Genomic DNA, 13703 nt, shown 5'->3' on the forward strand with positions numbered 1-13703 from the left:
TACCAGAACATCATTTCCCTGAATGACAAAAGATCGACAAAATATTGAAGCATTTTTATTATAAAAGACGTATGGAAAATTTTTAAAGTTTTTCGTACAATTAGGTAAGGGTAGTTATTTTTTGATTTTTTGGATCATTAATAATTGATTGAGCTGACGACGTTACCCTCTTCCTCCACCCCATCTCCCCATCTTGTTTCTCTGGTAGATTTATCGAATTAAAAAACAAATTAGAGTTGGAGAAAAACCATGTTCTTGGGTTTTGTCACGCTCTCTCATTTTTTATAGTACATACTACTTGAATAGAATTTTTATACAAAATTTGATTTTTTTAGTCATCACAAATTCATTAAAAACTTCAATAATTTTCAAATTTGAGTGCATTTTTTCAATTTTTCGGATCGTTAATAACTTATGATGAAAAAAGCACATCCCCTTCACCCCATCATTCTAAATTTTCAATTTTTATCATACTCCTCCCCCCACCCTTTCTGAATATGATGCATTCAAAGGCGATTTTCTTGTTTAAAAATTGCTAGGACTTTTCTCTCAAATTTTGGACAATCTTTCAATTTTTTCAAAGTTTCTCGACTCAGATCAAAACTAATCTTGGCGTGGATAGAAAAGATGACAAAAATCCGCCATTTTCCATGACAGAGAGAAAAATTGAAAAATTATAATCCACTGAAGATTTTACCGCATTTGAAATTTTCAATTTCGGGGATTCATAATTCGGGATTATAAAACAGCACAAAAGTCATTCGGGATTTTATTATTTGGGATTTTGGTAGTCGGGCAAAAACATATTCGGGGGAATCGATATTGCCAAAAACAACTACTTATCTCAGTACCTGGCGCAAGTTTCCAAAAAGAAAACCTTTTGCAAGTGGATACTCTTCCGAATGTTGAGGTATGTAAATTTACTCATAATATTAATATATGTATACTATGCAAATTTTAGTAAAGGTAAAAATGGTAAAATTATTTTACTCTTAATAACTAAAATTTTTTACATGCGATTTTGGCAGATCTATCATCAATTCATGTAATTCCTTTACTACAGCTAGTTTTGCTGGCGGAATAAAAACAAAATTTAGCATTAAACGTTTAATTTTTCATTTCACCTTGAAATAGACTACTTAACACAAAAACGAAAAAAAAAAAAAATGTAAAAGATGAAAAAGAAAAATTATTGCAAACCAACAGTTCGTCTATGTGAACTTAAAAGTTAAGACTGTCTGTTTCATTTTAAACTAACGTAAGAAGAATGTGTCAAATAAAAACTGAATCGTGAGGTTGAGAAATAACACAGCAAATAAAAAAAAAAAAAGGTAGCGGAGAATTAGGCATCACCGTTTCTCGCAGGAGATCCAGAACTGGCTTTCCTGCAAACCAAATACGTAACACGAATTAATATTACAGCTTATAATTGGGTCATTCCACCTCAACTCGACCAACATTTTTGAGACATGTCCTTCAATTTCGCTGATCTTTCGATCTACCTCTGGTTCAGAAAATATCGGCTCTATCCAATCACATCGTCTTACATTTTAAATGTACAACAGTTGATTTTTAAATTTTTTTCAAAGTGATGATTCTGAAGGATTTTCATGAAGAATATTGATCATTTCCTAAAATTTTGCACTTATTTTTTTTTTACACGACAATTTGGGGAGTGTCCTCAGGGCCGTGGATGAGATCCAATCAAAAATCTGACGTCATATTCGTGTTCAGCGTCACCGAAAACATACACTTCGATATATCACAAGCCCCAGATTTTTTTGAATGTTTCACCCAAATTTGGGGGAGGGGGTGCTCCTCTTCCATTGAAAGATCCAATCTCTAAAATTGAATATTTCGAAAAAGCATCAAAAGGTACACCTATGGAAATTTTTTCAGAATGTTTAATGATAGCTTCCACTTATGGCGCCATTTTAAATTTTGAACTTTCAATTTGAAAGTTCAACTTTCAACTTTTGACAATTTCAAAATGCTCGAAAAGTTAAGATTGCAATGCCTTTTCGAACTGTGAAATCAGTTTTGATCGAAGTATCATTGCTTTGGAAGAATGCGCTGCTGAAGGTGAGTTCCTCGAGACGATGTGAAAATAATGGAAGCCCCCCCCCCACTAATTACTCGGCTGGGACCGAACTGATTGCGGAATTCTCACTCATTGAGTTGATACGATGTTGTAAAAAAAAAATTAAGCGAAATCGAAAGACACGACTTTCAAAAAATCACATTTTTTTGGTCGAATTGACATGGACAAATTGATAACAACTGTCGGGATAAACAACACTCACCTCGGAGCCGGTGTCCTCGACTTAGATTTCGATTTGGAAACTGATCGATCACGTGATCTAGATACTGATTTGGCTTTCGATTTGGATACTGACCGATCACGCGATCTAGATACAGATTTGGCTTTACGATCGTTATTACGTGGTGAATCGGAACGAGATCTGCTACGCTTATTATTTCTAGTACGAGATGGTGAACGTGAACGGGAACTTGAATTAGATCTGGATCGACGATCAGCCCGCGACCTACTGCGACGATCGCGAGATCTCGAACGACGGTCCCGAGATCTTGAACGACGATCGCGAGATCTTGAGCGACGATCGCGCGATCCTGAACGGGATCTTGATCTGCTGTAGGACCTGCAAAGGATAAACATTCGTTAGGTTTTGGTCAATATGCTTAGCTTTCCACCACACCCAACTAAGAATTTTTCAACGATTGGAATTCGAATGTTTTTCGTTATTATTTTGCATCCACACATAATATCAACATCCTTTTCGGACCAAAAAAAAAGCTTATGTTACGGTCTATAAAAAAAAAAGAAGTAGGTAAGTAATAAAAATCCTTATTAAAAACAAAAACCAATTCAACTTACACAAAAAGCGTAATCGTAGTCGAATTATAAACAATTTAGTTCCTCGTAAAACTATTCAACTATTCGATTACGATGCGTCGTCGCACATAATAACGTATTCGATTCGAAACGTAAGTAACGAAAACTCTCTTTACGACCATAGTTAAAAACAGAAAACTGACGCAGCAGGCATCATATCTACGTAAAGAAGGAATCTCTAAATCATCGCTTCGTAGTTTCGCTTTCGCTGCGCGTAATCGAACGATCTATAGTCTACGCTGCGTTAAGTTTTTCGATGATTCGTGCATCGTATTTAAATCGATTGCGTACGTCGCGTCGTAACACACACGTTCTCGTAAATTAAACCAGCCTTTTAGCGAATTCACGAATCAATACATTTAATTATATTTATCCTGGAAAATTATCTACGAGTTAAACTTGAGGAGAAAAATAACAATACTCAACAATGAAATAGTAGAAAAATAGGTATACTCCTAATTTAGGTAGTGCAAGTTTCCAAGTATAATACTTACTCAGCTACAAAGTGTAAAAAATTGATCAATGAACTTACCGGCCACCGCCTCGACCTCGACTTCGTCGTCCTCCACGTCTATGTCTACACTCTCTGGCATAATGTCCTCGATCTCCACATTCGAAACATCGATCACGCTCATCGGGATGAAAAGATCGTCCTCGGTGACCACCACCGCCACCACGGAACGAGCGTCCTCTAAAACCACCTCTACCCCGTCTATTGCCAGCCCGTTCTACGCGAACACGTCTTCCACAGACGGTTCTTCTGTAATAAAATACAAGCTGTAGCTTTATTTTCAATGAATAATTTCTAGTGTGATCTTTATCATACCTGCCGTCAACTTCTTTGACCGCGTCTTCGGCATCTCTAACGTCTTCGAACTCGACGAATGCGAAACCTGGTGGATTCCTGGCCACCCACACGTTACGTATTGGACCATAATATGAAAATGCGTCTTCGACGTCTTGTTTCGAAGCATTAAAACCTAATACATAAATAAAGTGATTAGAGAAAGGTAATCGAGAAACTGGTTACCGAAGGAGGAATCGTATCATTTAGGTACCTAATTCTCCGATGTAAACCTTACAATCTGGATTTTCATGGCGGCTAGAACTTTCATGGCGACTACGCGACATCACTAAAAATCACCTGAAATTGAATGTAGGTATGAATTATACATAATATGTACTGTAGTTAACATCGAAAACTAATAAACCGAAGCCGAAGCGCCGATTACTTCAAGACTTTGCGGCATCTCGAAATGCTTACCAGCTACGAACTTACTTTTGAACGTGTAATGAGTACCTATGTTTTATTCTGTTGTTCGAATCATCACGATAGAGCAATTCAACACTACTTAATGAACACTAAATGATTTAATAATTATTGCAAAAATATTAAAATAATATTCAATTATCAAGTAATAATAACTAATAAGTAATGGTGACTACCAATACCACCTATAGTAAAAGGCCTGAGCGCTGAATCGTTATCACCTTCTGACGTCACCACTAGTAGATGGCTCGATTGTGTTTACCATTTGAATTTTAACGTACATTTAATGGCGAGTTCGTGAAATAGAGTAAAACTTTCGTTAAAAACGTTATTAAAATGATGACATTTTAATTAATATTCGTTCTAAAATGTGGTGTAGGGATGAGATATTGTTGTTTTCAACTACTGGTGGTGTTGGATTACTTTATTTTTGTACAAAAGTGAATTTTTCGCGATCTGTTTGTGTTGTGACATTGTGTGATTCGGATGTGTAGATATCTTGTGAAGTGCATAAAAATGAAAACTGATGTGTATTAGTGCCTGTGTTTTACTGGAATAACATCGCAGTGAAATGAATAGTGAACCATATAATCTAAAATGCGTTTTAAATCTGCATTGTGAATACAACCATCCAACTACAATGGATGGATAAGGTTATCTAATCAAGAATCAAGAAACCATCAACATCTCAAACCAATTAGATGATTTTAGTGGGATTTTGACAAGATTCGACGATTATTTAATTATATTTCACCAGTGAGTGTTGTAATATCCGCCAAAAGGTATAATTTTGTCAAGTTTATGTATAACTTTCATCTTTAATGTTGAAAAACAGTGTTGTTTATAACCTAATTTCTTCATTTTTTTTCATTAAAATCATTCCTACATGATCATAAATTCATTATTCATGTAGATAAAATATGAAAAATAAAATTTTCGCAGGATTTAATTCGTTTGAGTGCATTTTTCATTCAATTCTATAGTGTATTATAATATGTTAGATACGTAAGTACTACCAAGTAGCGATGACGTCACAAAACAGCGCTCAGGCCTTTTACTATAGGTGGTATTGTGACTACTGAGTACGAACGACTAGCTTTAGTTTGATAAATATCAAAGCCTATTCTTTTTGCATGCGAGATGCGTAACAGGCGTTCATTTCGTTCATGTCGTTCTTTTGAATTTAAATAAAATTCAAATTTCAAACTTTTTTTTTCAAAACAAGAATTCATCGAAGCTATCTTGAATTTGAATTCATTTACCTACGATCTTTTACCTTTTCCTTTTACGTGACTATTTTTCTGGATCAAAATTAAGACGATAAAATTTCGTCTATCAATACAATTTTGACTTTGACTTTGAGTTTGAGTTTCACTTATGTGTATAATAAATTAATAAATTCATTTCATGGTTATGGAGATGGAGGTGTTGTGGAGATTGGAGGTTGCTCAGAATTTTCAGTGAGTGTAGGGACACGAGTGTTTTCACTTTTCAGTAAAGTCATCTGTTTGGAATCAAAATTTCATTGTCAATAATTTGTTTTTCACTTTCACTGAGAGCTATAAATGTAAGTTAGCTACTTTGATTGTTGAAAAGTTATTCAGGAGTTCAGGATATGTTCAAACTAAGTTGTGAAAACAGTCACGAGGAGTAAAAATCAAATTTTGAATTGAAATTGCTCGAAATTTTGCAGTAGTGAGCACCTAAGCGGTCTACTAAAAAGCAAGCAAAATATTCTTCATTTTATCCTTTTTGCTTCGACCATTTTTGTCGAAACTTCAGCTTTTTTTTACTATTCAAAGCTTCAAACAAAAGTGAAATGATTGAAGTAAAAGCACTCTCGCCTACCATTACGATTCTTCATCTTGCGGAAAAAACACTTATGTACCCATAGGTATCTATACATTCTTCCTAAAAATTGTTGAAAAATTGTTTGATGAGTGTTGACGGTTTTTTTTTTTAAATGTATGTATCACCTAGGTACCTACCTATTTTTTTATGCAAACGGTTTTCTTTTAAAAACTTTTTTCGCGCAGCGTCTACGTTTTTTTTTCTTCGACTTGCCACCATTTTTTGCTTTTGAAGCATTTTTTTGGGGGATGTCATATACTTTTCAAAAATTCAAAACTCATTTTCCGCAAATTTTTTTTTGAATTTTTGAAAATAAATTTCAAATTTTGAATAGTATTGAGTGCTCGAAGAAAAGTATTTTGTGAATTTTTTTTTAAAAAAAAGGTCAATTTGATTCCTTTCAAAATTCACGAAAAATGAATACTGAAAATAAATTTTGAATTTTTTGGAAAGTATCGAGTGCTTAAGGCTATTCTCTACCCCAGTGAAAATCTAGTGAAAACGTTCGAAATATGAAGCCGATTTGTTCGTAATTTTCATCGTTCGTTCATAAGATTGCGTGTAATAGAGTGAACGAATTTAGTCGTACGTATGTCCCGCGACCCGCTCCCATCCAAACTTCAGACGGGGATTTCTCCGTGAATTTTCAAAATTCTTTCAATTTTTTTTCACTAATGCTAATACCTTATCATTGAAAGCGAGGGTATGTAGCCATATTTTCTAATTTAGCTTTTCCAACGGAGATCTGAGCATCAGTAGTACCTCCATTCAATTCCCAATGACGGCCACAAAATGACATAAATCAAAAATATCTCGACATACCCTCGCTTTTGAATGTTTTCTGAGTAAAATAAACCAAACCCCACGAAAATCCGTCCAATAGTTTTCGCACAATCCCCGGCCAAAGTTCGTAGTTTTCATCAAAAACACTACTGATAACAAGGGGGTAGAGAATAGCCATTTCTCATAATTTATTTTCAGAATTTATTTTTGGTGGTTTTTAAAAAAGAAAATGAATTTGATAAATACCTAATTTCAATTTTTCGTTTCTAAATTTACGAAAAATAAATTCTGAAAACGAATTTTGAAGTATGTACTTTTCGAGTGTTTGAAGAAAAGTAATTCCAAAAAAATTGATTTTTCGCACATTCCAAAAAAAAAAACTTTTCTGAGCGAAGCGAAGGCGAAAGCTGTGGAAAATTGATAAAATGAGACGTAAAACATTACCATTCCTAATTTTGATTAAATGATAAGAATTATTTGAAAATTTGGAAAAAAGGAGGACTTTTTAGTGACTTTTTTGAAAAGAAGGACCCATATATAGGCAAAAAGATAAACTTTTACTGACCTAGAAGGACCGGAAGGACTGTTAGACACCCTGGAATTTGACAATTCAACCAAAAAGCAGGACTTCCTGGGTAAATTACTGGGAAAAAATTACACTTTTTCCAAATTTCTGTCAAACGAGCAAAACTTTCGGATAATATCGGGAAAAAATTTGGCCTTTGTGGAATTTTCTGAAAAAAGGGCAATCTTCCGTCATTTTTCTAAAAAGCGTAAATTTTTGAGAAACCGAGAATGTTTGACAAATTTTTGGCCAAAAAAGCGAGACTTCGAGACAATATCTTTGGAAAGAAGCAACATTTTTTTGAAGCTTTTTTGTCCGCAGCATATGACAATAGGAGTAATTGCAACCCCCCCCCCCGATCCTCCGGGACAACTTTTTTCTTAAAAGGGACATCCTAAGGAACATTTTAAAGCAAACTTGCTCAAAAAAAAGTTGGCCTTACTTACAAAATGGCGGCCATTTTGATTGACAGGTCAGCCGAAATCGCAGATTTTGCGTTTCAACATAGAACTTGAACGAAATTTTTCAAACTTTACAAAGGTAGATCGAAAGATCATGCAAAAATTTATTACGTGTCAAAATTTCAAGTGCTAAAGTGCGTTTTTCGATTTTCGGTGAATTTTTGAAAATCGAATTTAGGTCAAAAATGAGGAAAAAAATCAAAATTTTACCAAATTGACCAAGAAAGTTGAAATTTGGGATATACCCTATTCTCGACATGCCAAATCGATTGGAAACGGTTTCAATCCGTTTTGAGCTGTTTTGGAGCCTCCAGCAGATTTCTGAAACTCAAAATGTCCACAAAATTCCATCAAATTGGAGTTGTAAAGCTGAAATTTATTCTAAAAACTAATTTCAATACGCTACGAATTACTGCAGGTAACTTTAAAAGTCGCTTTGGAGCCTCCAGCGATTTTTTGAAAATTCTAAAGCAGATTTTTGAAATTTTAAATTTTCACAAAATTTCAATAAATGGAGATGGAAAGCTGAAATTTACTCTACACTCCAATTTTAACACCCTCTGAAGACGACTTCAGGTGGGTTCAAGTCATTTTAGAGCCTCCAGCGACATTTTTGAAAATTACTGGAGCCTCCAGTGAAGAGTCTAACCTCATTCTGCAAACTAATTTTTACACCCTCTGAAGACGACTTCCGGTGGGTTCAAGTCATTTTAGAGCCTCCAGCGACATTTTTGAAAATTACTGGAGCCTCCAGCAGATTTTTAAAACTTTAAATTTTCACAAAATTTCATCAAATGGAGATGGAGAGTCGAAATTCATTGTGCAAATTAATTTTAACACTCTCTGAAGACGACTTCAGGTGTGTTCAAGTCATTTTAGAGCCTACAGCGACTTTTTTGAAAATTACTGGAGCCTCCAGTAGTTTTTTGAAGCTTGAAATTTCCCCAACATTAATTCATCAAATGGAATGGGCAAGCTGAAATTTACTTCGCAGGCTACATGGTGGTTTCAGATGGTTTTGAAGCTTCCAGCTACTTCTGGAAATTTCAATTTTCCAAAAAAAACGCCATACAACCTTTCGAACAGTCGCTGGAGGCTCCATAACGACTTGACATCCACCAGCAGTCAACTTCGTAACGTATTGAAATTAGTTTGCAGAATGAATTTCGACTCTCCATCTCAGTTTGATGAAATTTTGGGGAAATTTTAAGTTTCAAAAATCTACTGGAGGCTCCAGTAATTTTCAAAAATGTCGCTGGAGGCTCTAAAATGACTTGAACCCACCTGAAGTCGTCTTCAGAGGGTGTTAAAATTGGAATGTAGAGTAAATTTCAGCTTTCCATCTCGATTTGATGAAATTTTGTGAAAATTTAAAGTTTCAAAAATCTGCTGGAGGCTTTAGGAATTTTCAAAAAGTTGCTGGAGGCTCCAAAGCGACTTTTAAATTCACCTGCAGTACTTCGTAGCGTATTGAAATTAGTTTTTAGAATAAATTTCAGCTTTACAACTCCAATTTGATGGAATTTTGTGGACATTTTGAGTTTCAAAAATCTGCTGGAGGCTCCAGAACAGCTTAAAACGGGTTGAAACCGTTTCCAATCGATTTGGCATGTCGAGAATAGGGTATATCCCAAATTTCAGCTTTCTTGGTCAATTTGGTAAAATTTTGATTTTTCCCCTCATTTTTGGCCTAAATTCGATTTTCAAAAATCGAAAAACGCACTTTAGCACTTGAAATTTTGACAGGTAATAAATTTTTGCATGATCTTTCGATCTACCTTTGCAAAGTTTGAAAAATGTCGTGAAAGTCCTATGTTGAAACGCAAAATCTGCGATTTCGGCTGACCTGTCAGTCAAAATGGCCGCCATTTTGTAAGTAAGGCCAACTTTTTTTTGGGCAAGTTTGCTTTAAAATGTTCCTTAGGATGTCCCTTTTAAGAAAAAAGTTGTCCCGGACGATCGGTGGGGGGAGGGGGTGCAATTACTCCTATTGTCATATGCCGGACCATTTAGCAAACGAAAGATAAAAGATTTCAACCATTTTTCTGAAAAGCAAAAATTTTTGTCAACTTTTGGAGATTTTTGGCACATTTTGGGGCACAGTACACGATAAAAAAATGACCTTCACTCGATTCAACAGTAGCGAATTCTCGAATACTTTCACCAAATCAAGCAACATTACTTCGAAAGACGTAATTTAGCCTATCGACGAATTACAATTTTAACACGAATCGAACACGTCATCGTTTTTAATTACTAAAGAATTCCGGACGCAGAAGATGAAATTCTATTCATTTTCGACGAATAAGATGACCAATCAATATATCATCACCTGTCTGATAACAAAGTTTCATCGAAATACATGTTTTAATAATTCAAACTTGTTTCAGGAGAAACTTCCCCATAGCAGTTCGTTGAACAACTTGGATGATGATAGCAATTTACATATTGGACTAGATAAACCGAATTATTCATTAGGCGACGAACTGAATGAATCCAATACTCAACAATATTAGAATAAGTCATTTGGAAATTGTAAATAATGTAAACCGAATAAAAATTAATGTACGTGTACACTCCTCGTTACTTCGAAATAAGAAAGCTCAAAGTCGGTAAAACTGAAGATTTATTGAACTATTACAATATCGTTTGGATTTATTTTTTTAAATATTACGAGTGAATCCCGAGAGCGAAAAAGGAGCAAAATGAACAAACAAAACACACGTATGAAAAAATTGGAATACAAAGTTTTAAAAAAATAATAGGAATGACTAAATTGCTTTGTATGATGGAAAACAATGAGGATTCACTGATGAACAACCAATTACGTTTAATCGACTTCTTCGATGGTAGGACCAGCGGATCCGCCACCACTGGGAGCAGCTCCACCGGCACCGGGGAAACCGCCAGCTCCGGGGAAGCCACCACCTGGCATACCAGTAGGAGGAACACCACCGCTTTGGTACAATTTAGTAATGATCGGATTGAAAATACCTTCTAATTCTTTTTGTTTGTGTTCGAATTCTTCTTTTTCGGCCAATTGGTTGGTGTCTAACCAGCGGATGGTTTCGTTGCATTTTTCCAAAATCGTGTTTTTATCGGCTTCGGTGATTTTATCTTTCAATTTCTCGTCTTCGACGGTGCTCTTCATGTTGAAGCAGTACGATTCTAACGAGTTTTTGGCGGAGATGACAGATTTTTGTTTATCGTCTTCGGCTTTGTATTTTTCGGCGTCGTTGACCATACGTTCGATTTCGTCCTTGCTGAGACGGCCTTTGTCGTTGGTGATGGTGATTTTGTTTTCTTTGCCGGTGGATTTTTCGATGGCGCTTACGTTAAGGATACCGTTAGCGTCGATATCGAAGGTGACTTCGATTTGAGGTACGCCACGAGGTGCTGGAGGGATACCGGTCAATTCGAATTTACCCAAGAGGTTGTTATCCTTGGTCATCGCACGTTCTCCTTCGTAGACTTGGATCAATACACCGGGTTGGTTATCGGAGTAGGTGGTGAAAGTTTGCGTTTGTTTGGTTGGAATGGTTGTGTTACGTTTGATGAGTACGGTCATCACACCTCCGGCGGTTTCGATACCCAAAGACAATGGCGTTACGTCTAATAAGAGCAAATCTTGTACTTCTTCCGATTTGTCACCGTGTAAAATGGCGGCTTGGACGGCGGCACCGTAGGCTACAGCTTCGTCGGGGTTGATCGATTTGTTCAGTTCTTTACCGTTGAAGAAATCTTGCAATAATTTTTGTACTTTCGGGATACGGGTTGAACCACCGACTAAGACGATATCGTGGATTTGAGCTTTGTCCATTTTAGCATCTCGGATCGATTTTTCCACTGGTTCCATCGTGCTTCGGAATAAATCGGCGTTCAATTCTTCGAAACGAGCACGAGTGATGGAGGTGTAGAAATCGATACCTTCGTAGAGCGAATCGATTTCAATGCTGGCTTGAGTCGACGATGATAACGTTCTCTTTGCTCGTTCGCAGGCAGTTCTCAGACGACGTAGGGCTCTCTTGTTTTGGGTGAGATCTTTCTTGTATTTACGTTTGAATTCTTGAACGAAATGGTTGACCATTCGGTTGTCGAAATCTTCACCACCCAAGTGAGTATCACCGGCGGTTGATTTTACTTCGAAAATACCGTCTTCGATGGTCAAGATGGATACATCGAAGGTACCACCACCGAGATCGAAAATCAATACGTTACGTTCGCCTGTGCCCTACAAAACAAAAACATACAAATGGGTTAGTTAATTCAATTCAAAAACAATACGATGAACGTGACGTTGCAAAAATAATACGTACTTTCTTATCTAAACCGTAAGCGATGGCAGCAGCGGTAGGTTCGTTAATGATACGTAATACGTTCAAACCGGAGATGGTACCGGCATCTTTTGTGGCCTGTCTTTGAGAATCGTTGAAATAAGCTGGTACGGTAATAACAGCATTAGTAACGGTTTTTCCTAAATAAGCTTCGGCAGTTTCTTTCATTTTAACCAAAACCATAGAAGAAACCTGTAAATGAACGTAATACGATTAGAGTCATGAAAACAACAGGTAAATAAAACGATAAAAATGAATTTTTACGCCAACATTGAATCAATAAAAACTACGAAAAACATCAACACAATATAAAGTTCAATCTACATGAATAATTAATCCAACTTACTTCTTCTGGGAAGAAAGTTTTAGCTTCGCCTTTATATTCAACTTTAATTTTAGGTTTGGTGTTATCATTAATGACTTCGAATGGCCAGTGTTTCATATCGGCCTGAACAGTGGCGTCATCAAATTTACGGCCTATTAATCTTTTGGCATCTGTGAAGCAACAATGAATACACATTTAAAAATACATTCAGGAGCAACAATGAATACACATTTAAAAATACATTCAGGCCTAGGTAATAAAAATCTGTCGTACACGGAGGAGATCCAATCAACATGATGTTAGTTAAATTGGGACTATGAGTGTACATTGCTTTAGGCTACGAGCTCTGACCAACATTTATAAACCGATGTCAATTCTATGTTGTAGCCATATAAAAATGAATATTGAAATACGAAATAACTCACCGAAAATGGTGTTGTTAGGGTTCATCGCAACTTGATTTTTAGCCGCATCACCGATCAAACGTTCGGTGTCAGTGAAGGCGACATAACTCGGCGTGGTTCTGTTACCTTGATCGTTAGCGATAATTTCGACTTTACCGTGTTGGAATACACCGACACACGAGTACGTAGTACCCAAATCGATACCAATAGCTGGAGCTTTTGCCATTTTTTCTGCAATAAATATACGCACAACGTTAGATAATAATCGATTACGAGACGAGCACTACTACACGAGGAAGTACATCAAGGTGAAACACATTTACGGTAATGATCGTAACAATTTTTTACAAACGTTCGCAAATCGCGAATATATTTGCACAAGACGTGGCAACGAGTATCTCAGAAAGTTAACCAAATAAGGCATATTGTGAAATAAGAAATATCAAAGCTTTCCAAGTGCAAGACACAATGTGCAAATATGTTCACGTGTGTAACCTAGCTCACATCGGAAGTTAGAAAAGTACCTCGTAAAATGACAAAATATTACAGAAATACGAAAATAAATGTAACGAAAACTCACCTGAATAATTCAAACACGAAAATAAATGATTAAATAAACAAAATTACAATTGCAAAAGGTTAATTTTGAATAAAAAAGCGTAAGTTTGTATCACAGTCACACGAATCTCAAGTTTTACTGATCAATAGATAGGTTTAGGTTATCTACTGACACAAAGGAATTGAAGTACGAGTGCCAATCGTTACCGACATCTGGTTAGCGGATTTCTTTCTACTG

At 36.0% G+C, this 13703-nt stretch overlaps 2 protein-coding genes across 3 annotated transcripts; both read right to left on the reverse strand.

Annotated features, from left to right (window-relative positions):
* Window positions 1-1092: 1092 nt before the first annotated feature.
* Window positions 1093-5156, reverse strand: LOC135849689 (probable splicing factor, arginine/serine-rich 6). 2 transcript variants are annotated; one of them, XM_065370211.1, is made up of 6 exons: window positions 4179-5156; window positions 3973-4058; window positions 3741-3894; window positions 3447-3674; window positions 2304-2660; window positions 1093-1385 (listed from the first exon to the last, which is right to left on the reverse strand). In XM_065370211.1, exons 2-6 carry the CDS (start codon window positions 4043-4045, stop codon window positions 1343-1345), a joined length of 855 nt encoding a protein of 284 aa, XP_065226283.1. In that variant the 5' UTR covers window positions 4046-4058; window positions 4179-5156; the 3' UTR covers window positions 1093-1342. The 2 variants fall into 2 exon arrangements, with proteins under 2 accessions (XP_065226283.1, XP_065226282.1); XM_065370210.1 differs by having other exon boundaries at window positions 4194-5155.
* A 5296-nt stretch (window positions 5157-10452) lies between these two features.
* LOC135849690 (heat shock 70 kDa protein cognate 4) lies at window positions 10453-13679 on the reverse strand. Its single transcript, XM_065370212.1, has 5 exons — window positions 13488-13679; window positions 12929-13138; window positions 12525-12673; window positions 12161-12370; window positions 10453-12075 (listed from the first exon to the last, which is right to left on the reverse strand). The coding sequence occupies exons 2-5, from the start codon at window positions 13131-13133 to the stop codon at window positions 10675-10677; spliced, it is 1965 nt and encodes a 654-aa protein (XP_065226284.1). The 5' UTR covers window positions 13134-13138; window positions 13488-13679; the 3' UTR covers window positions 10453-10674.
* Between the last annotated feature and the right edge of the window lie 24 nt (window positions 13680-13703).

Source organism: Planococcus citri, chromosome 1 (genome assembly GCF_950023065.1).
Source record: "Planococcus citri chromosome 1, ihPlaCitr1.1, whole genome shotgun sequence".
NCBI lineage: Eukaryota > Metazoa > Arthropoda > Insecta > Hemiptera > Pseudococcidae > Planococcus > Planococcus citri.